The 24,909-nt window shown below is 35.0% G+C and overlaps 1 protein-coding gene across 5 annotated transcripts in view; it reads left to right on the forward strand.

Moving 5' to 3' along the window:
- Positions 1-9,837: 9,837 nt before the first annotated feature.
- LOC121376244 (transient receptor potential cation channel subfamily M member-like 2) overlaps positions 9,838-24,909 on the forward strand; it is a 37,012-nt gene continuing 21,940 nt past the window's right edge. For 4 of the 5 annotated variants that reach the window (XR_005958423.1, XM_041504065.1, XM_041504067.1 and 1 more), the window contains exons 1-12: positions 9,838-9,946; positions 10,387-10,525; positions 10,958-11,265; positions 12,536-12,721; positions 14,152-14,376; positions 16,499-16,709; positions 17,654-17,867; positions 18,211-18,334; positions 18,976-19,069; positions 19,442-19,572; positions 20,036-20,227; positions 21,632-21,796. Coding sequence is in view for 4 of the 5 variants with exons in the window: in XM_041504065.1 (XP_041359999.1) it covers positions 10,411-10,525; positions 10,958-11,265; positions 12,536-12,721; positions 14,152-14,376; positions 16,499-16,709; positions 17,654-17,867; positions 18,211-18,334; positions 18,976-19,069; positions 19,442-19,572; positions 20,036-20,227; positions 21,632-21,796 (1,965 nt within the window). In the remaining variant the exon portion in view is untranslated. Of the gene's footprint in view, positions 9,947-10,064; positions 10,138-10,386; positions 10,526-10,957; positions 11,266-12,535; positions 12,722-14,151; positions 14,377-16,498; positions 16,710-17,653; positions 17,868-18,210; positions 18,335-18,975; positions 19,070-19,441; positions 19,573-20,035; positions 20,228-21,631; positions 21,797-24,909 lie in introns of those variants that run through there. The other variant, XM_041504066.1, reaches the window with a different exon arrangement.

Raw genomic sequence — 24,909 nt, forward strand, 5'->3', positions numbered from 1 at the left:
ATTGTTGTTAACTTGTTAAGTTTTGTTTCTCGCATAGTTTGTGAAGTAAAAAGGCAAGATATAGGTATTACTTTTTCGTTGGCGGCGACACCATCAGCTTTTGTGTTAAAAATTTAATGTAAAAATTTCACGTTTAAATCAGTTTCTCACAAACTATAAATCCTAGTTCAGTGAAACTTGGTTTATAGTTGCTCTTATAGAGGTTCATCACAGTGTACCAAATATTTTTTATGGTAGGTGAGACATTTAATTATTTTTTTTTTCTTTGTCTCCCATTCCACAGCACTTGTGTTTTAAAGACTTGATATCTGCAGTAAAATCCATTTTGTGATAATAGTGTACTGGGGTGACGTTAAACATTCCTTTCCTTCAAACTTTTTTGTTTTTTAATTTATTTATTTTTACTACCCAAATTACACATGCACAGATAATATCCATAAATAATGTTACTGTTTTTAGTTTGGTGCTGGTGGTTATGGTGTCTGAAATGAAAAATATAATTCACCCTCAGCAATACTATTTATGGTATTATATCATGTAATTTTGTTTTAATTATGTTGGGCTTTTGTTATTTTATTAACTATTTTTTGTCAAAATAAATTATGCCATTATTTTATCTCATTATTTACTGCATTTTATTTTATAACCGACAACTATTCACATTGTTTACACAGACTTATTGTAATCGCTTAGTTGTAAGATGAGACAAAAATTAATTATCATCACTTATGTTATCCAACAATACATAGTGTTTACTTAACTGTTAATTAGTTGTTTGTTTTCCATCTTATTAGACCGGCCTCGGTGGCGTCGTGGCAGGCCATCGGTCTACAGGCTGGTAGGTACTGGGTTCGGATCCCAGTCGAGGCATGGAATTTTTAATCCAGATACCGACTCCAAACCCTGAGTGAGTGCTCCGCAAGGCTCAGTGGGTAGGTGTAAACCACTTGCACCGACCAGTGATCCATAACTGGTTTAACAAAGGCCATGGTTTGTGCTATCCTGCCTGTGGGAAGCGCAAGTAAAAGAGTAGCCTATGTGGCGACAGCGGGTTTCCTCTAAAAACATCTGTGTGGTCCTTAACCATATGTCTGACGTCATATAACCGTAAATAAAATGTGTTGAGTGCGTCGTTAAATAAAACACTTCTTTCTTTCTTTTCCATCTTATTGGAGACCTTCCTTGGATTTGAGATAATGAATTTATTACAAAATGTTGCATGCATTAATTATGTTGCAGAATAAACAGATCTTAAATTGAAAGGGACAGTGACTTTTATACAACAAATCAAAGTTATTGCATGTCATAACAAATAATACATGTCTGTTTTGTTGGTCATGTGAAGGTCACAACAGATCATTTGCATAAGTGTACCAGACAGTGGGGCAGGGAGAGCAACTGCCCCCCTAGTGCTGGAGCAAAACCTCAAATTCGGGCAAAAATGTGTTAACCTGAGACCTTTTTACCATGTATTTCCATCATTTTATAACTTTTTGGTAGTAATGCTAATATGAATAAATGTCACTACACATATTATGCATTTTCGTTGAATTCGGGCAAAAATCGGCTTGTTCCCGTACAAAAATGGGAGCCCGTACTCCTATGCATGTCTGTTTTGTTGGTCAAGTGAAGGTTACAAAAGATCATTTGTTACGACATTGTTATTTTGATGATCTCAAACGTATAATTGTTTTTAACAGGTTTATAGTTTATAGATGTATAAAGTTATATATTTATCAGTGAGAAACTAGGTTGAGATTTCTGTTAATTGTATTTGTCTCATCCAAATGTGACAAAACGCTGTGAGATACACGTGACAACAGGGGAGATAACTTGTTATATTAAGAAACTCGTCATTCGGTTCAAATAAGATAAAACTGTCTGACCTTTTGTTATTCATTTTTAGCAGTGTTACTCTGTGTAAAATACAAATGTAATTGATTATTTACTAAAGGGACGAGAGAAAAATAATCTCTCCAGTGCAGTCATGTGTGATTAAAAAACAAAAAAGTACACTCTCTACTGTGTACATTTTCACCCTGTGACTTAGCAAGCCTCATCCCAGGTCAAAATTTCCATCACGAAGGGTGTACTTTTTCTATCCCACTTGCTCATATTATTACAGATCACATTTTCGTTTGTCACATTACGATGATGAAAGCATATATAAATATGTCATTGTCATATTGTGATAAATGAGTAAATAAATTAGGTCATATTTCTTATTTCTTTGTTCTTTCCCACGACTGGGGAAAGAAATTGCATTGCCATGGACATTAAAGCAATGTAGTGTATTGTAATAAAAAGACTAAGACTATATATTACGTGTGTGTTTTTTCGACAATACATCATTTGCTTTCGTTTGTGATGTATAATTTGTTATAATATATGTGGTCTTTTATGGACACTCATTCAATATATCCTTTATGTAGCAGGCTTCCGAAAAACTTGTCAGGAACTGTTCACAGTATTTTAAGAAATTATAAAGTTGACTTTAACAACCAAACCATTGATTGAGTATTATGCTCTCTTATTACTGGATTTGTTTGCTTTGATAGCAAAAGTAGTTTCACTTTTTAAAGTACTTTTGACAGTTCTTAATGTTCAATAAATTACTGTGCAACAGAACCATTTGTTTGTTGTCTTTAACATAACTTGTGATCCAAAAGTCCAGTGAAAATAACCAGTTAACGATAATTACAAATAAATGTTTTGTTACTTACACACTATCATTCGTTGTTCATTTACGTTGGAATACGGCTACGGCTACGGCTACGGCTATCATCTTCAAAGAAATAAACCAACAAATGAGAATCACACTTCGCTGTTTTTCACTGAACTCGGAATACTTCGGCCGATCGTTCAAAATACCTCGGCTAATAACCTCGGCTCTGGTTCGGTCAATCTGGCGAAACATTGTGACTCAATACCTACATTTCCGTGTTAAGCCATTGGAACTGATTGAACGCTGGAACGCTTCTCATTTCGACAGCCTGCACCACCAGGTTGGATTCTTTTTTAGCGAAATTCCTTGCTTCCACGTCATTTCTCCGTCTGACTGTCGACAGGGTTTTTTCGTGACTCGTATGACGGCCATTCTGCAGAACGCCACGGTTGTTCGCGTTTAGTCTCTACATGTCCGAGCCTGTCCTAGCAGTACTGGAAGATTGACCGCCCCACTCTAAGAAGAAATAGGAAGCGGGGTCGGCCCCTACTACTCTTTTTCTAGACTTTACCTTGCTTTATAGTGATACCATCTCGTATCCTCCGGAGTCGGGCCCGTCCGCGCCACTATACCAACCCATGACGACTGGACTATACCCTAGTCTGATACTCTCTCTCGTTCAGACAGATCCGGCTTCTCAAGATCTGTATTTCAGCACAGCAGTACACCTTCAACGTCCATCGACTGTCAATCTAGGGGTTTTCTTGACGGGATGCAACCTATCTCGTCCCTTTAAGCTGTGCACCCAAACGGCCTTAACGAGGCCACTCGCGTGGACATATCGATCGGACTTTAAACTTTTAGATCTGCGTTCAAAATTTTATGTCGAAATTACTTCTTTTTTTTTAAAATATTATTGTCACGGGGATTCTATAATTCCCGTAACTGAATAAACACGATTATCCAAATCTCTCTCCTAACTGTATATCTATTAGATCTCTCTGTAACAGGCGGTTAAACCCTAGTATGGCTCGTCTAGGTATGATCAGAGATACGATCTTATATAAAGTATATATTATTATAGCACGTTAGTTCTCTAGAAACACAACAAAAACACAATACACTTTGGAATCTGTATTAATCTACGCTGACAAATGTACAGCCGTAGTAGTTAATTAATAACAGCAATAATAACAACCCAGAACTGATCACTTAATTAGTTAATCTCTAGGTGTCTAGTTACACAATATGCGAATCACTTCACCGTTACACCACACCCACACGTGTGATAATTGAGAAATGCTTCCAGGAGAAGTTAATTAATAAAGGAATTACATCACCATTCCTAACTCGTTCAGTAACGTGTGATAATTTAGGAACGCTTCCAGGGGAACTTAATTAATAAAGGAATTACAGCTCTATTCTTAACGGGTTAATTTTTAATTAACCCTAACTACTCATTCAGTAACCTTGTAACACAGAATTAATACTGGTACCTATCACAATAAAGACAATAACCTACAGTTTACCTAATACTCGTATAATGTTAGAACAAAAAGTCTACGATTTACTTCGTCAGATGACCGAAGACACTGTCTAAAGAATATTGGTATAATACAGTATCAAAATATTTAAAGTCACATCAATCACATCAAGGTTATACACAGAGCAGAAATGATATTTACCAAAGTCCAAACGGACTAACGTTCCCGGGAAGCTTCCTTTTCCGTTTTTCCGATATCTCTAAAACTAGCTATTTATTATAAATCAGAATTCGCCTGGGGGTACAAGGCGGTACCTCCCCCTATCATCTGATATTCCAACTCTACTAGAGTCGGTATATTTCTCTCTGATCATCAGACTTACTGACGCCATCGTCGCCAAATCACGGTTGTAAAAACCGCACTCGCAGAGGTATTACGTAACTACTCGCCACATGGCCTCCGCACCTGGCTAAGGGTGTGTATTAGGCGTACCGATCGAGGACCGTCGTGCAGAAGTATTACGTAACAAGTTGCCCATCTGGGCTTAAGTGCAATTAAACTGCACACGGCCCTCTAACACAATTAAAATCGCCACAGGCGAAAACAAATTAAGAGCATGTACCGTCACAATTATTAAATAGTCCAATCCTCTCTTCTTTCTCTTATTTAATTTTGGACTTTCCTTCTAAAATGCTCCAAATTATATAAATATTCGGCCGAGCAGTCAATTCTTTTTTATTTTTGGATTGTAACCTTTTTTTTCTTCTTTTTTTCTTCTATTAACTTTTTTACTAATTGCTATTTTCAAAATTCTGCCCATCATTTTCATCCCCCCCCCCCCCCCCCCTCCATCCCGAGTCAGGCCACCGATCTTATCGGAGGTCGGACTCGGGATGGGCGTGTTCGAAACCCTAGTGGTATATGGACACGTTAAATTAGTTATCATCATCATCATCATCATCATCAATAGTTTGACACCGTCACGCCAGTGTTCTAGTAGACTAGTATTGTGTTAAAAAATAAAAATATGGCCTAAAACATTTAGCCTGACAGCTGAAACTAATAAAGATCATTAAAAAGTTATGCCTTCTATTTTCATTAAAAAAAACCCAACCCATAAATAATATCAATTATATTGCAATACATATTGCAATAGTTTCTTATATCGCAATATATCGCAATACGGTTTTGACCGTATCGTTGCACCCCTACCAATAAGTATCCTGTAATTTCTCCCTAAAACTTAGTTTCTTGCATGTATATACTAATCACAATAAGCTTAAAAGTCAGTATCAAATTTTAAGTTTTTGAGAAAAAATTCAAGATTTCGGGGGAGGGGGATACATCCCACTTCTACACACGCGCATGGATTATGTTTATGATCGGTGGAAATGTTTTGAATGTATCAAACACCATGACAACAGAACTGAATATATATTTTTTAAATAGTTAAAAGGCACAGCAGTACAACGAAGAACACACAAGATATACAGAAATAACATGCTAAAACAAATGGAGTTTTACACTACACCGTAAGACGAACATGGACCGCTAGCTTCATAAACGGTCTTCAAACTGTTCAAAATGTACATGTGTGCAAAACATTTTGCACGTGCATGCTGTGTAGTTCTGTGAAAAGCATTCTTGACAATGTCTGGTACTGTCCCCAATAAAACTTTACATCCACCAGACTTTAAATTGAAAAGTTCAGACTGCTACCACAGCCAACGTTATAATACAGTTACGCAGAATGTCACGTGAACGTTACTTGGCCTCGACGATTTCACGGCCATAGAACAAATCCGAACGTGACAAAGATTTGAAAAACAAATAATTCATATAACGTGAACAAAAGATGTCTTAAGAGGAATAGAAATAAATGCTTGTTGACAATAACTGTAATTGGTTTGATTTTTCATTTATTTCTAAATCACAATCACTGGTGTGTGTGTGTGTATATATACTACTCAAAAGAATTTAAGGGTCAAAAATTTATAACCAAATAAGTTTCAGAGTGTATTAGATTGATGATGTAAACTACACCAAAAAAACACAAATAAACGTCACTGTATACAAGAAAGTCACATGACATGCTGTCAAAGTTGAAGGTTGTTAAACATGGATTTTACACATTAGAACATTCGTTTAATAGTGTGTGAATCCACCCCTGGCGCGAATACACTCGACACATCGTTGCCTCGTACTGTTGATCAGACGTCTGAGAACTCTTGGGGAATGGCCTGCCACTCTGCCATAAGAAGTTGTTCCAGATCATGAAGGTTGCCGGAGGGGCATGGCTATCCCGAACTCTCCTGCCTAATTCGTCCCAGGCGTGCTCTATTGGGGCCAAGTCAGGCGAATATGCTGGCCAATCCATCCTGGCGATACCTTGTTGTCCGAGAAAGTCCGTTACCACCCTGGCGCGGTGGGGTCTGGCATTGTCATCCTGCAGAACTGCCCCGCCGCCAATCTGCTGAAGGCCTGGGAGAACCAACGGCCGGATAATCTCATTCAGATAGCGGATTCCATTCAGATTGCCATCCACCACATAGAGGGGGGTCCTGTGGTGGATAGAGATGCCGCCCCACACCATGACGCTGCCACCACCGAACCGGTGACGTTGTCTAATGTTAACGTCAGCGAAGCGCTCCCCAGGACGTCTGTAGACACGAACCCGACCGTCGTTGAACTGGAGACTAAAACTGGACCCATCAGTGAACATCACTCGACCCCACTGAACACGTTGCCACCGCAGATGAAGCGTGCACCAGTGACGTCTGGCCGTTCTGTGACGTGGTAGGAGTGGTGGTCGAACAGCCTGGCGACGGCAGCGTAGATTATTGGCTCTCAGACGATTGCGTATGGTTTGATCAGACACTCGAGTTCCAGTCGCAGTCCGCAGATTGTCACGTAATCGGCGTGCAGTGGTTGTGCGTTGACATAGAGCCATATTGGTGATGTAGCGGTCCTCTCTATTTGTAGTGCTTCGGGGTCTTCCCGAACGTGGACGATTTCGAACAGAATTCGTTGCTTGGTACCGTTGCCACAGTCGGCCAACGACACTCTGACTGACACCAAGTCTCAGAGCAACATTTCTTTGCGTATTGCCATCCTGAAGCCAAGCAATAGCCCTTCCTCGATCTTCGATAGTCAGTTGAAGTCGTACCATTGTCGAATTTGGAGTGTGCACCGTACACGAACGCAAGCTCCAATTATACGGAAATTCAGCATTGGGAACATGGAATACACGTGCAAAGCGTGCAAATGAAGCGCTTTGTGAAAAAGCAAGTTATGGGCACTTAGCAGACCTTTCGCTTTCACCCTAATTTACGTGCAAATGTAAGCATGTTTTCGCCATTAGAACTAGTCGACAGTGTCAATAACAGTGGATTTTAATTCATTTATGGGTTGCTTAGACCCACTTTCGTCAAAATGGAACAATACCATGCGTGACATTATGGTCTAGCTAATATAATTGACATTCAGAAAATAATGTCGAAAATATCGTCTGACCCTTAAATTCTTTTGAGTAGTATATATATATATATACTCTCTTCAAAAAAAAGTAGGGGAACTCTAATAAGGATTTACAATTGCCAAAATTGTAAGGTATATTAGCTGGGGGGAATGGTTATATGATAATAGTGAATTAATTGGGCAAACATTACAACTGATATTTCAGTATTACAGTAGGTTTTATGACCATCTTGAAGAATGATTGGGGTTAGAAGTGAAAACTATGGAATGTGTTTCGGTGTGTTGATAAACAGACCTGAATGTTCTTTACTAGGGTGTATGTGGTCAAAACGTATGTTCGGTCTAATAGTTGATATTAACATTAATATTTTAGGTACCCCTACTTTTTTGAAGAGTATATATATATACAATTGCAATATATATATATATATATGCATACATACATACATACATACATACATCGGTGAATCGGTGCCACAGGTTCGAGTCCCAGCAACGGCATGGGACAATTTTTGAGGCCAGAAAGGATTTGATTATCCCCTGCGCCAGTGTGTTAATATCTATGTATGTAATAGTCAACCTCGACATACATACAATATATAGATATTCATACATCAATACATACTAGCCAGTGCCAGGTCTGCCCACTGTTTCGTGCACGTAAGCGGGATCGACCGCGTAGATTGTAGGCCCCATGCATATGGTTGATTTAAAGAAACTTCCTTTTTATGGAAGCTTCGATAGGTCAGAGCGTATCGTGGTTAGTCTTGCAATTTGCGGGCGAATCGGTGCCACAGGTTCGAGTCCCAGCAACGGCATGGGACAATTTTTGAGGCCAGAAAGGATTTGATTATCCCCTGCGCCAGTGCGTTAATATCTATGTATGTAATAGTCAACCTCGACATACATACATACATACATACATATATATACTACTACTACTACTACTACTACTACTACTACTACTACTACTACTACTACTATACTTATATAAAATGGACACACATTGGTTTACATCTAATTCTATGGCAACAAGTCAATGTTATTAGTGTTCATTTCTTTTCATCATCAGTATCATCGTGGTCTACTTCGTCCAAATATTCATCAATCCATGAACGATATTTCTCTAACTTGAACAGCATATAGATTTCTTCTCGAGTTGGGGCCTTAATCGAAATAATACAGGTACGTACGCGAGGAAGCGGGAGTACGTGTTTTTAAATACATCTTATAAAATCATTCTAAAATAAACCAAAAAAAAAAAAAAAATTACATTTTTTTCCTTGTGATATCCACGAATCTTCTTTTCCAGCAAACTATGCCAAAGAGACACTTTTGACGCAATAACTTCTGAAGCAAAATGGACGTAGATATTTCACTTAGAATGAAGTAAATGACGCTAGTAAGTAAATACCCACCCTTTTTATACCCCGAGGACAGTCGTAAGTAGGTCAGTAGGTAGGAAACCGGCCTCGGTGGCGTAGTGGTTAGGCCATCGGTCTACAGGCTGGTAGGTACTGGGTTCGGATCCCAGTCGAGGCATAGGAATTTTAATCCAGATACCGACTCCAAACCCTGAGTGAGTACTCCGCAAGGCTCAATGGGTAGGTGTAAACCACTTGCACCGACCAGTAATCCATAAATGGTTCAACAAAGGCCATGGTTTGTGCTATCCTGCCTGTGGGAAGCGCAAATAAAAGATCCCTTGCTGCTAATCGGAAAGAGAAAGCCCATGTAGGCCTAGTGGCGACAGCGGGTCGAGAACAGCATGCTTGAACCTTAATTGAATGAAATAAGTTGAAATGAAATAAAATAAGTGTAATTAGTTTGTAATAACAATTAATACTGGTTTTAAACTGCGATCCGAGTACTAATGTTCACTAATAAATGTCTATACTATTAGTTGTTTTATATTTAGCATGAAGCAATTAAAGACGATGTTTGATACACACACAGACACACAGTAGATATTGCAAATATATTTTTAATGTGTTTATAAAATGCTTGTTTTTATAGAAGAAAAAAATACACTTGTAGAATATAGACAATTATTTCTCAAATGTATCCATCCCGTCCTTTAAGAAAATGAATTTCTTGATAAGAGATGAGAAGTATATTATATTGTATCAACTAGGCGTAAGACAATTTTAGTGCGCGGACTCCTTGAGAGGAATTTAAACACTAACAGGTGTGAGGTTGAGAATGGTTTTACAGTCAAAAACAAGAGGGTTGTGATGATAAAACGTCATGTGTCTCCATAAATAACGTAATCAATTATAGACAGCATGCCTTTTTGGAATTTTGTTTCCATTTACAGTGTGTATGTACAATATTATAGCATGCTATGCCAACACTAATGGTATTGGATACTATTAATAGAACTGACATACATTCAATATTCTATTATTATAACTTCAACTTGTTAGCTATCGACTTTTATTATGTGATAGTAATAATTGGAAACTCCACAAGCCTTTCAAACGGAGCTAATGAATTGTCCTAAATTACACGGTAAAACTGACATTGTATTTCTGGTAAAGGATACTACTACTTTTACCATAACATATGTAGAGATTTGAACTTAAAATTTAAAAATATAATTTTAAATACAAATTTTAATTTTAAAAAATTCTTTGTTTGACGTCATCTGGGTTTAGTGAAACAGTACAATAAACATAATGAACAAGACTCCCCCAAAATAACAAAAGTAAATAAATAAACTTAGAATGGTTTTTTACCAGATTGTTTTTATCTTTTCAGATTTTGTTTTGTGACAAATCAACAATGAGTTCAGAATCTGGTAAAACATCAGCACTATCATCACCATCATCACCATCGAGAGTGATATCTCTGTCTAGTGGGAAATTGGCGGAAATCATCCCTGTGGTTGTCAATGATGGTTTGTCATTAATGGCTTTTATCTGTAGTAATTTTACAAGTTTTGTTTTATAATGTTAATACATTTTAAAAATTTTAAGACCCACTCACTATACCCCTCAAAGAAAAAAAAAAAAGAAAAAATAGGTTGAATTTACTTTTTAGGTAAATTTATTTATGAAACACATGATGTAGGTGTCAGAAGATACCTGCAACTGGAAGGGCCAGTAATGTAATATTAATTTTCCATTCAATGGATGGGTGGAAGAAGGGCTGTAACAGGAAGCAATGTAGGCCTATTATCTACCCAACCCCCAAGCTTCCATTGTCTTATAAGATCATAGTGTTTGTTGGAGAGGTTTTGATTTTGCAAACAAATTATTAGCTGGATTCAGTTGTGTGGGCTGTGCTATCCGATTTATTTGTTTTTATTTTGTTGATTTTATGGTTGCAGATTGTGGCCAAGGCGATCAGCCATCACCATCTGCGGATAAAAATGTCACATCACATAATACTGGAAACATGGATTGGGATTTCGGTGGTGGCGAACCATCAGAAAGCATGGTGGATGATTTAACCACCGATCAAAGTACTAAAACCAATGACGATGTTGGTTACGCAACCTGCACAGACCCAGCTTATGCAACGGTTACGAGTGTTGGCTCGTACATTAGCAGAGAATCATCGACAGACGTCCTTTTACCAAATCTACCTGGCGGGATCATCGAGTTCATACAAGAGGGTGCTGAACGAAATCAGACAGTAATATTCTATTGAGCTTTTTTTTTTTTTTTTTTACAACACATTTGTTGTTTTGATCTTGTTGTCCTGAAGGAAAGATATTTGAAATGAGGATTTCCCAAGCTATGTAAGGGATAAGGGCTTTATGGCCCCTATAAATATTAATATTATTACATGTGTTTTTCTGTCTGAATAACAAAATGACACATTTTTCAGCTCATTTAAATGTAACATATAGCATAACAAAAAATCTTTTAGTTTTTTGGTCAAGTGGAGGTAGGTGGGCATCCACCACGTCCCCTGGATGTTAGTATATATATGTTAGTATATATACATGTATATACCAATAACCGTGACAGGGTTGAAACTTGGTGTCCAAGGTAATCTGAATGACAAAACCATAATACACGACCAGGGCCGTATCTCTGAACAAAGCAGTCGAATGGGCATTTTGGAAAATAGTGGATGATTTCATGAATCTGTCTTGTGCCTCTTGTATAGGAAAACATTTACTGCAGATGTCACCCCTCTTGCATCACCACACAGTTTATTCCAAAAGTTTATTCCATACCTCTTGCATCCCCCACAAAGAGGACTGCCACTTCCAGACTAGTTTAATAAAGCACACACAGTTCTACCTTTAGTTTCTTTGTACTGCACTATCTTTTACTTCAGAGACAATGCAAGTCAAGCAGAATTCCTTGTCTGTTCTAGCATTTTGCCTTCACCCTGTATTAAAAATGGTATTTAATATGTATGATTTAATGGTACTTTGTAAAGTAACATTTTTTATTTATACTGGATTTCTTTTTAATTTTAATTTTTTTTAGTTGTTAATGGTTTAAAACTTAACATGTTTTTATATGAATTTTAACTTTATTCATTATGAAGTTAAACACCAATTCATTAGTTTTCTTTTGACGCAAACAGACTATATACGGTGAGCACATGGTTATTATTCAACAAAAAAACATTCAAGTTTTGATTTTGGATGTGCAGTTAAATTTCAATGTGATAATTGGAGGGCTAGTTGAATTTGAGAACTGGCCCTGCTGGCAACCATAGTTTTCATGATAGATAGTCCCGTTTTAGCACCAGGTTCATACACTCATTTAGTTTTGATGGGTTTTGAAATAAAAAAATGACCAAGTAACAGTATTTAGAATGAATTTGATGACAGATGTATTTTTTTTAAATGCAAAATAATCTGATTTAAAATGTATATTTGTGATATTTTGTAATATTTTCGTTCGTGTACTCTATTGATTGAATGAGTTGTACTTTGTTTTAGGATGGATACCGGTATTATGTTATAATACCAAAGGACACACCTGTCGATGACATTGCCAATTACATGGCTTATGGCTGGAAGCGGAGGACACCAAAAATAGTGTTGTCTGTAATTTCCAGTGTTAAATACTTCAAACAGTGGGAAGATGAGAAACACATTGAAGATTTCCAGGCAGGAATTATTAAGGTACCACCGCAAGATCTAAACTTATATTATATGATTTCCAAGCAGAAATTATTAACCTTTAGACTACTGGATTAAATTTTGACAAATACCATGTTTATAATTTTTACTCACATATATTCACTTAAAATGTGTCATAAATACATAAAATAAAGTTCATATTTGAATCAGTAAGTATTATTTTCGTGGGTTTTTCAATTTTTTAATGATATTTTAGATCAGTTAATATCGATTAAAATTAGGCAAAAAATAGAACAGACTTGAACTTCATGCATATCGTCAACGTCCCTAACTGCCTTATGCTTCAAATTCCGTTCACTTTGTTTTCTCGTGCACGGTTCGCGCAATCAACATCCGATTTGTTGTCATCGGCATGTCGTTCATTTATGAGGTTTTTCTTCATAGTTCAGAAACATTTTTATAAACAATAAAGTTGAAAAAAGTAAGTATCAAAATACAAAACTTTACAAAGCCCTAAAACCATTAATTTTACTAAGTTGTTTTTGTTTATTCCTTAAAATTACCGATATCGGGTCCACATGACTCGTAGAAATTGACTTAAAATGGAGAAAGATGAATTAACATTCGGTGCATGTCACATGACCTCACACGTGCCAGATCAACAAGGCCAGAGAATTTAATTTTTACAATTTTTAAGACCCCTGTTGTTAGAATTTGTTTTCAATTATTATATTCCATCTGCAAAAGGTATCCTACATTTGTGTGCCTCTGTTGTAGTGAATAGTATTGATAATCCATTCATAACAGTTGTAAATAATTTTGAGTATATAATTGTGTTAATTTATAATCAATTCATTAAACAAATTATATTTTACAAACTATTCGCAGGTATGAATGTAATGCCTATCAGTACTGACATCAAGTGTGAGTGATGTGTGTTGATAAAACGCGGACCGGACCAGAACGCTTGACAAATTGAATTTTTCCTTTAATTTTTTAAAATAAATTAAGTGTTCGGCAACTGTGCATAATTAAGAAATATATATTTTTTCATGTAGTTGCCTTAAAAATGGAAAATGACGAACCGCACATGTGCAGTACGATACTTTTTGCAAACGCATGCACCTGAACGCAGTTAGAAACGTGGCACCCTTTCCTGTTTACCGGAGGGTGTTTCACTTTTATTTATTAGAATGGATTTGTTTTACATCCACATTGTATATTTTTTACGTTACTTGATTGAAATTTATTTTGTTTCATGTATTGTAGCTAAAAAATGTAGACTAGTATTTCCGTAAATATCGTATTCGTGTTTTTGTCATTAGGTGAACGCAGTTTGGGACGTCGATGGTACATACTGTAGGTGGAATCTTAAATTTATATACATGTAGACTTGTTAATCTGTAGTTTGTTTTAAAAAAAAACATGTTGTCACAGTAACAAAATTGCATTATATGAAATGTTAATTTTAGGCTGCTAACCTCACAGAGATGTGGATAGTGACAAATGGCTTTGACAGCGGGGTTGCTAAATACATTGGGGACGCAGCATGTGACGAAATGGCTCGCCGCAAGAGTCAGGAAGAGGAATCTCTAGAAGTGAAGAATATCCAAGTCTTGGAGAAAGTGCCAAAACTGACAATCTTAGGAGTTGTAGCTTTTGATAGCATATCATATTCAGACCATTTGGATGGACAAGTACGTTTTTGTTGCAAAAACAAATAGGGATGCAATACTTATGTAATTGAAAAAAGAATCTTAAGTACTACATTGTTAGAAACAGTTATGGGACTTCAGTGCCACATGGACCGGCCTCGGTGGCGTCATGGTTAGGCCATCAGTCTACAGGCTGGTAGGTACTGGGTTCGGATCCCAGTTGAGGCATGGGATTTTTAATCCAGATACCGACTCCAAACCCTGAGTGAGTGCTCCGCAAGGCTCAGTGGGTAGGTGTAAACCACTTGCACCGACCAGTGATCCATAACTGGTTCAACAAAAGCCATGGTTTGTGCTATCCTGCCTGTGGGAAGCGCAAATAAAAGATCCCTTGCTGCTAATCGGAAGAGTAGCCCATGTAGTGGCGACAGTGGGTTTCCTCTCAAAATCTGTGTGGTCCTTAACCATATGTCTGACGCCATATAACCGTAAAATAATGTGTTGAGTGCGTCGTTAAATAAAACATTTCTTTCTCAGACCTGTCAACCCTCCCGGATTCCGCGGAAGTCTCCCGGTATTTGATCAAATCTCCTTTTCACCTGTGCGGGAGACAGTTTCTCCTGTTAAATGACATTTTTGTAAGCATAAAAAAAAATCTATCCTCTTTTGTCAAAATAACAGAAGGGAAGTAACTCTGCCTTTTTTTTTTCATTCGGAAAATGTCGACTACTTTCGGTTTCTGAGAATGTAACAGGCCGAATTGTCCCGACTGTTTAACCTTTGCCGAAGTGAGAATTGTGGGATAGCCTATTTATATTGTTAAAAAAGCACATGGAGTTTATAAAATGACGTGTTATTATAATGTTTGTTGTCATCGTAATGGCTACGAAGCGTGTTGCCGCTAATTCAACAGGTTGTGTATTGACATTCAGTGTTGCCATATAAAAAAAAAAAACTATTCAATTTAGTTCTAATAACACCTCTGAATTGTAAAATGTCTTCCCACTGGATTACATAATGCAACTATGACGAATCTGAACTGCCAGACTCCCGAGTTGACAGCGATACACATGTATGTTAAAATCACATGTCACAGCAAGACAACAAAAAGACCAATTAGCTGTATAAACATACTTGTGTCAGTTAATTTTGTATGTTTGTGCGGTAAAATGTTCGTTATAAGGGTACACTTCAAGAAATTATTTTTGTACAATTAAAAAATGTTGTGTTTGACATTGACATAAAGTTACTCACGGAAATGGGTATAATTCCGGTATATTTCAGACGATGTCCGTAATGAGGTTTTACTTATGATTAATGAAAATACAATGTTTATTGCATCATTATAATGATTTTAAATAAGTACCACACCACCGTTCCTCATTATAGTAAAAACTGAATATTAATTTATAAGATTTATATAAATTTGTCTTTGGTACTTAGGTACACTAACCACAAATGATAATGTAACGCAACCTGTAAGGCTGTAAGTGTAATACCGTAAATGTACTAATTAAATTTTTTATTTCTTGTTCATGTTCTTAACATTTTTGGATAAAATTATTTATTTTAAATATGTATTAAATCATAATAATATTTAAACTTAAATTATTTTTTTTTAAATGCCAAGATCTAAGGTTAAGAAGTATATATGACATTATAAAGTATTCATATAACTTATTGTAATAATGTTTTTTTTAAATCTTGCGATTTTGGGTTAAATTGTGTGAATTTAAAAAATCTCCTGCTTTTTGACAAAATCTCCTGCTTTTTCAACACACACCTCCTGCTTTCTCTTGACTAAAGGTTGACAGGTCTGCTTTCTTTCTTTCAGTGCCACATAGAAAATGTTGCTTTCCTTGTTTTTTAATAAAAAGGTTACCGGTACAATACTTATGTAACGGAAAAACAATTTCATATTTAGCGATGCAATACTTAAGTAGTGAAAGAAGAATTCCACTTTAACATTAAGACTAAAAATCTTACTACATTGTTAGAAACAGAATTCTGGATATCAGTGCCACTTGAAAAATTTAGCTTTCCTTGTTCTTTAATAAAAAGGTTACAACACTCCCCATTTGTTTTGGTCCATGATTTCTTGCATCTTTGCACATACTTATTGCTTAAATATCTATATAACATATTTATTTCAATGTACTTGCAGCATGTTCAGCCCAAACAAATAGAGAACAGAGGGCATAAACCACGATCATCGAAATTTGACTTGAATCCTTTTCATACACACTTCATGATGGTTAAAGACATAAATTCACAGGAGCTGAATGCATTCCGGTACAGTCTAGAGGTGCGCTTTCTTCAGCCAGTTGGTCGTGCTCGCAGATACAGGAGAATGCCGTCAAGTCACACAACACTGCGTAAGGGTTTTGTGATGTCATAGTTCTCTACTTGTGTGGATGGTTTGTTAAGAATATGAGGAATCTTCATTAGTCTAAAGGTTAAGACAGTTTATTAACAACTAAAGCTTGTGTTATGTCATATCATTAGTCTAGCATTTATATTGCATTATAACCTGCAAATAAAATTTAAAACATCAAAGAAGCCATTTTGTATTGCTTATATCTGAGAACTGAATTTTAACAAAAATAATTGGAATTCTTATCTATTAAAATTTAATTTGTGAAACCAGTTGGTATGTAACTGGTATGAAAAAATATATATCATAAACATGTTACTAAAACGTTTTTAAATTTAAACATTTCAAAAACAAATGTTCATGACTGTTCTTGTGAGTCATCATTTTACCACCATATTTTAACTCTTTAAAGGTATAATGAATAATTGTAGAACTTTGGGGTGTGTTTTTTTATCCACTGCTCCCTTTGTTTTTACTCCTTTGAATTCTATCTCATTTCTTCCCAATCTGTTAACTCCTCCTATCGTTCAACTTCTTTCACTGTCCGCCTCCACATCCCAGTCCTTGTCTCTCCAATGGCAACATGTGCTTGTAGGGCTAACTCTGGGTAAGCAAAACCTTTCGCCAGATTATCTTTAAATATGCAAAATCCACCATTATTTTTCAACAAAATATCAATCAGTACATGAAATATTTTTGCCAAATCAAAATTAAATTCACCAGTTCATGAAATTCGCAATTGGCGAATTTGGCGAGTGGCAGAACTAGCCCTGGCTTGTCTCTTGTGACTATCTGTGCCACACACCTGTCATTCCCCATCAGCTTTAGCTGTGGTCTTAGTCTGACCACTTCGGACAGTGTTCATTAGTTACTTCTGGCATTATTATTGTAGTACTTTGTTTTATATAGGTAGAATATAATATTATAATTTGTTTTCCACTGTAGCTGGAACTAACAGTGATCTTGATCTGAACATGGGAGAATCTCAAAATAACCCCAACACCAACACCCCGGTGATTTCCCTGCTGGTTCAGGGAGGACCGCCAGAAATTGACCAGGTGCTGTGGTTACTCAAGAAGAAGATTCCAGTTATTGTCATGAAAGGGTTTGGTCTGGCAGCCGATCTTATTGCATTTGCTTATGAGGAAACACGTGAGAGGTAAACTTGAAATGAAAAAATGTATTATTTTTTTTTATTTTTTTTCATGTGTCTTTTCTGTTAATTGATTTTAAAATGGTTAAAATTATTTTATGCTTGCTTTATCTATAGCAGTAGCTTCATACACAGCAGAGGAATTAATATTATAAAATTTATATTTTTTAGATGTATTAAAGGAAAACATTATTTTAGTTCTTAAAATGAAGTTAATACTTTACCTTCTGTATAATAAAATTAAAAATAAGCTGTTATTCTTATGTATTATAGAAAAGTAATTATATTTTTCTGACTATAAAAATCAGTGAAAACTAAATTAAAATGTAACTTAAATTTTTCTCCACAGTTATATCAAATCTGAACTGATGAAAAGAGTAAAAGACACATTCCCTAAAGAATTCAAGAAGGATGACCTTGCCGTGATAGAATGCAGAGACAAGATTTTGGAGTGTGCTTTTTATGCACACCAGGTACTGAAGTCAATATTACTGAAGTCAATATTACTGAAGTCAGGACATAGCCCAGTAGTAACACGATCGCCTGATGCCCAGTCGGTCTAGGATCGATCCCCGTCAGTGGGCCCATTGGGCTATTTTTCGTTTAAGCCAGTGCACCACGACTGGTATATCAAAGGCTGTGGTATGTGCTATCTTATCTATGGTATCCCATGCTACTAAGGGGAAAATGTAACAGGTTTCTTGTCTAACACTATATGTCAAAATTACCAAATGTTTGACATCCATTGTGTTAAACAAAACAAACTTTAAGTTTTAACTTTACCATCTTCCAAAAAATACTATGTATTGTAGTTAGTAATTATTATATACAATTGCTGTTGCTTAATTGGAGTTATTTAATTGCTTAATTTTTGGGGGTTTAAAAAAACAAAAACCCAACAATTTTTTTTATTTAGATATTAATTATTTTAAAAAAAAATATGTGTATGTGAAAACAAATTTAATTTTAAATGGATTGAAATACAGATTTGAATCTGATTGGCCAGATGTATTCAAACAGTTTTTTGAGGTACCTAAGCAGAATTGTAAGAAAAATCAATAATATCTTAAAATAAAAACAAAGATTTATATCTTTTAAATTTGTATCATTTTAGGACAGCTTAACATATCTAACAATCTTGGACACAGGGAACCGAGCATCTGATCTCACCAACCTCAGCAAATACATTCTAATGGCTTTATTTAAGTGTGAGTGACTTAAACAAATTATTCTTTGCTTTTGATTGTTTGTAACTCTCTTTTATAACTTATTTTCAAACCAAATAGTTAGAAACTTATATTAAATATAGGGTATGTTTATCTCATTTAGATAAACAAATATTTCATTGCCTTATGCAGAATGTGTGATAATGCACAATCAAATTTATTTTTGTTTTAAATTGTGTTTTTGTCATTATAGTTCATAATTTAGGACTTAAAATTAGGAAATTATCATTTTGTAGCTTTTATAAACAAATATGTTCTGTATTCTATTATTATTATATTCCAAATTTAGTTATTGTTTTGTCATTTAGTGTAAATACATATAAAATGTTTTGGATTTTTTTCACGTCAAAATAGCTCAAACCAGAAAGCTTGGTCACAAGTGGAGAGATCAAATTCAGCGTGACCTTCAGCTCACTTTAGACTGGAATCGATGTGACCTTGCCAAATCAGAGATCTATCAAAAATACAGCTTGACAAGGATACGGGTATGAATAGACAGAAATGATGTACAAATTTTTTATCATTGATTAATTACTGTGTTTCCACTTATATAAAATGATCTTATTAATTTGTAAAAAACATTATCTAGCAAAATTCTTGTTTCTTTGAATCCTACTGTGATTAAACTGTAAAATAATTTAACTGCTAATAACATTCCTGTTTTATAACCTATTATATTTTATTTATTGAAGATAATTAGCCATATATAATTAATAACCTTACTGCAGTTTCTAATTGCCAGCCTTTATCAGTAGTTTTATTGTTGCTAGAGAAGCTGTCTTTATAATGTTGTAAAGAAACATGCACTTCCTTTATTGAAGGTGCAACATATTTTATTTATTGAAGATAATTAACCATATATAGGAATAACCTTACCACAGTTTCTAATTAGCCAGCCTTTATCAGTAGTTTTATTGTTGCTAGAGAAGCTGTTATGATTTATTTCAGGTAGAAAATCATATATTTCATCAAGCGTTGCTGCGAGAGGACAGAGAAGATTTTGTAGAGTTGTTCCTTGATAAAGGATTCCAGGTTCACCGATATTTGAGTCACAAGAGATTGCATAATCTGTTTGAAAATGCACGGGACAAAGAATTCTTCATTGGTGTTTGTTTGGAAGGGGTACTTGGAAAAGCTGTGGTGAGATATGTCAATGAGCCTTTTTACTAGTCAGAAAAATTAATAAACATTTTAGTAATGATATAGTCATAATAAATGTAAATCTTATGTTTTTTTAATTTATAAAAGTAAGAAAACCAAATATTACATTTATGCTTTAATCTAGCTCAGTTGGTAGAGCACTCACCTGAGGTGCTTGTGTTGTTTCGTCTCGATGGATCCATTCTCTGACTGAGTTTTTCCCCATCCCAACCAGTATACCAATGTGCTTTCCTGTCTGTGGTAAAATGCATATAAAAGATCCCTTGCTGCTAATGGAAAAATGTAGCAGGTTTCCTCTAAGACTATGTCAGAATTCCATTGGCCAATGATAATAAATCCATGTGCTCTAGTGGTGACATTAAACAAAACAAACTAACTTTTAACTAATCAGAATGTTTGAAAAATCAGTATTTTATTAATGATATAATCATACAAATTGTAACTCTTTTATTGTGTTTAAAAGTAAGAAAAGTATTAAATTTATGCTAATACTGCAAGTGTAGAACAAAGCTTCAGAAAAGGTGTCCAAAAAGCCATGATGATAAATTTATGCTAATAAATATTTTTGAATTTATTTAAATGAAACTTATTTTTTATAGTATATGTTTGGAGAAATTATAATTATAGCTAAATTATATAAGTTAATAGTTTTTACAAAATACTAGACACCTTCTTACTTATATTCTCTGATGATAATACAAGTTAAAATATATTATTATATTCTTCAGAACCCCATAATACAAGTTAAAATATATTATTATATTCTTCAGTACCCCTTAATACATGTTAAAATATATTATATTCTTCAGAACCCCATAATACATGTTAAAATATATTATTATATTCTTCAGAACTCCATAATACAAGTTAAAATATATTATTATATTCTTCAGAACTCCATAATACATGTTAAAATATATTATTATATTCTTCAGAACCCCATAATACAAGTTAAAATATATTATTATATTCTTCAGAACTCCATAATACAAGTTAAAATATATTATATTCTTCAGAACCCCATAATACATGTTAAAATATATTATTATATTCTTCAGAACTCCATAATACAAGTTAAAATATATTATATTCTTCAGAACTCCATAATACAAGTTAAAATATATTATATTCTTCAGAACCCCATAATACATGTTAAAATATATAATTATATTCTTCAGAACTCCATAATACAAGTTAAAATATATTATTATATTCTTCAGAACTCCATAATACAAGTTAAAATATATTATTATATTCTTCAGAACTCCATAATACATGTTAAAATATATTATTATATTCTTCAGAACTCCACATAATACAAGTTAAATTGTATTATTATATTCTTCAGAACCCCATAATACAAATATAAAATTATTTCTTCAGAATCCTCATAGTCCTCTGAGTCGGAACTTTTGTGAAGATGATGGATGTGAGTTAAATCGCCTTCTGTCTCGATGCACCAAATTACAGAAACTCATAAACCCTTACGAGTTGTCGATGAATTCGCTGGGCACCTACATCACAAACAAAGCTGTTGCTGAACGGAGGGTATGATGTCTTACCCATCAAAATGTTTTCCCTTGTCAGAATATTAACCTTTGTCTGTCTGGCATGAAGAGCAATCTTGGAAAACTAGTGGTTAAACCTTTTTGGCTTTGAATGATGATTTTTTACAGTTCAGTATGGCTTTTGTGAGTAGTTGCACCTAGCTTGGAAATCATTTCTGTAATATTATTGGTAGTTGCATGCTGATTTTAGAATTAGAATTCCTATACGTCTCTTTGATGTTGTGTTAGCTGTATTTAAATAATACTATTAAAAATTACCACATATCTGTAGCACTGAGAGCTTGGGTTAAAGGTCAACACGGTCAATTTATATTTCAGCCATAGGTTCAACTGTGGGTAAGAATTCTGTTTATTTCTATTTTTCCTTGTTAGCATTCATTTAGTATTTATAGATCATATTGCTATCAGGGTTAAACAAATGGTTCTAGATAATAACTTCTGTGTTCTGTTTGAAAAGGTCTGCATGCTGTGTGTTACACTAATACCATGTTTGTATGGCATGTTTCATAGGCCTTTAAAAAAATTGTGTCTTTCTGGGCACTCGACCCTAGCTGGATAAAAAGGGCCAAACTTGTTTTTTTAACACATGATTTTGACAATAGATTTTTGTTATTAATATGTAAACAGGCATCGAAATAAGTCGAGAACGGTCGTTCAGGTTACCGGGAGGTTACCACATGTAAGAAAAGTTGAGAACGGTTTTTCGTTCTTGACAAAAATTTCAACGTTAACGGTAGTTTTGTTTCTCAACGTAAACCAGACAATGCATTCTGGTCTTCTGCGTTTCATTTTCTCGTAGGAATTGCATCGATGTTCGCATGCACTTGTGCAATTGCAAGCAATTATAGTTTATCCGCGTTTAAGCAGCGTCCACTAGATGAATTTACTTCCGCGTTTCGTTTTCTCGTACGAAATTGCACCGATGTTTGTGTGCACTTGTGCAATTGCAAGCAGTTTTGGGAATCCACGTTTAAGCATCTGTCGCGGGTCCGGTCTCTGGATATCCTGACATGCTCGAAACTCCAGTGGTATATGAGCATTTTAATACATATCGGTTTCGGATTCCGCGTTTAAGCAGAGCCCACTAGATAAATTTACTTCCGGATTTCATTTCTCGTACCGATGTTCGCGCGTACCGATACAATTTCAGAATTATTATTATCTTTCATTGTTGTATGATAAAATACGAGACAATAGAAAACAGAACATTTTTATTTTAATCAGTTTATTTATTCAGTTGTTCAGTTATTAAATATGAGTCACATACTTGTAAAGAATTATATGTAATACATGAAGAACAGTGATAAGATAAAAGAATGAATCATAAATACATGTATACTACAATAATCATCTGGAACACATACAAGGTAGTTAAAAGTAGTAGTAATAGGAATTCAATTCTAACTTTCATATAGTTGTGGTAACATATGGGTTACCAGGCTATATTTTGTGGTAACCTGTGAATGGGTTACCAGACACAATGCTTATTTCGATGCCTGTGTAAATAAAAAGAATTTATACATAACATTTATCTGGGCCCATGGGGTGAATGTGAATTTCGTTTTAAAAGCTGACCTATGCTACCTAATAATTTTTTTCGTCATGTTCCCTGAAACACAATTGTTTTTTAGGCCTTATTGCACAATACTTTTAATTGTTTAATGGTTTTTTGTGGCTGCTTGCTTCATAGAAGTTTACATTTACATGTTCTTTGCACATAATTGTAAAATTGTTGGTGGTGTTGTGAAAAGATATAGTTTGATGTAACCTGCCTTGCCATTTTAATTGTATTTAATCATGACTGTATGGTGTGTGTGAGGGGGGATGTGTTCAAATGAACACCCTTTAAGTATAATGTACATTTGTTTTATTTTAAGCTCTAAGGTGTTTACCCTTCCATCTCAAATTGTATGCAAATGCAAAATAGTCCCGTATTCTCCCTATATTTAGAGGGGTTAAAGATGACCCTACACCAAAATCCTTTTTCCCTTTCTCCCTTGCAAAAATCACAGAACCACCTATTTTAAGATCCGCCCTTCAGGCAGGTTACAGGTTAATATTTGTATACTAGTAGTTATTATTTTTATTTATTTGGAAATATAGATAACAAAAAATCCATTATAACGAGACCACATTTTTTAGTTGTTTAGGTTTCAGCATAATATATTGACGGCTGATTACGGATTCTCTGCAGAGTTACACTTTTATAGCTTCTTTCAGACTGAATTGGGGTCTCTTAATAGCACACGCGATGGAATTCTAGCGACTGTACTTGGTGTCGGACAAAATGATCTCTAATATTAAAACTTTGTGACTGTCAAAGCATGCCAATACATAGCCTCATCTGGTTCACGTGAAGGTACCTGTGCAGCCACCATTAAATTGATATTGGTAAATTGTGTTCTCGTTACTATGAATAGCATTTTACAGAATTTCTCATTTCCAACTTAATTGAAGCGGACGTGAATAAATTTTGGTTAAATTATATCAAGGTTTTAAAATGCATGACAGATATCATCTACAGATTAATATTATACTAGTTTAAGCCTAAATTGAAATTGGTTAAATGTATTATTTTTTTTTAATTCTTCCCCAAAAGAGACCAAAAAAGATTTTGACACGGGTCAATTTTCATGGGTTGGTCGGGTTGGGATAAATAAACGTAATTTCTATTTTTGCCTGGCAGCTTTTAAGTTAGTGTTAGCACACAAAAAGTATATTTTCGTATTTATGATAGGACATTTGATGGAAACAAGCTACGAAAATCGCTCATCTTAGATTCGTGTGTGATTATCGTTTGCCCATTAACCTTTTCTTTTGTATCTGAACTACTGAAGAAAATCATTTGTGTAACCACTAAAACCACACAAACGACATATTGGTTGTCTGAAAAATTCAGATTTTATGCCCTGTTGACTGTAAATTCTTTATTATGAGTTGGGGGGTTCCTATTGTTTGGGATGTGTCATTACCCCAGGTACTATTCAAGATCCTATGACTTAGACATTGGGGGGGGGGGGGAATTCAGCTCAGTTGAGTTCGCACTTGAGGTGCTTGTGTTGCAGGATCGAACCACCTCAGTGGATCCATTCA

Source organism: Gigantopelta aegis, chromosome 6 (assembly GCF_016097555.1).
Source record: "Gigantopelta aegis isolate Gae_Host chromosome 6, Gae_host_genome, whole genome shotgun sequence".
NCBI classification, from domain to species: Eukaryota; Metazoa; Mollusca; class Gastropoda; order Neomphalida; family Peltospiridae; genus Gigantopelta; species Gigantopelta aegis.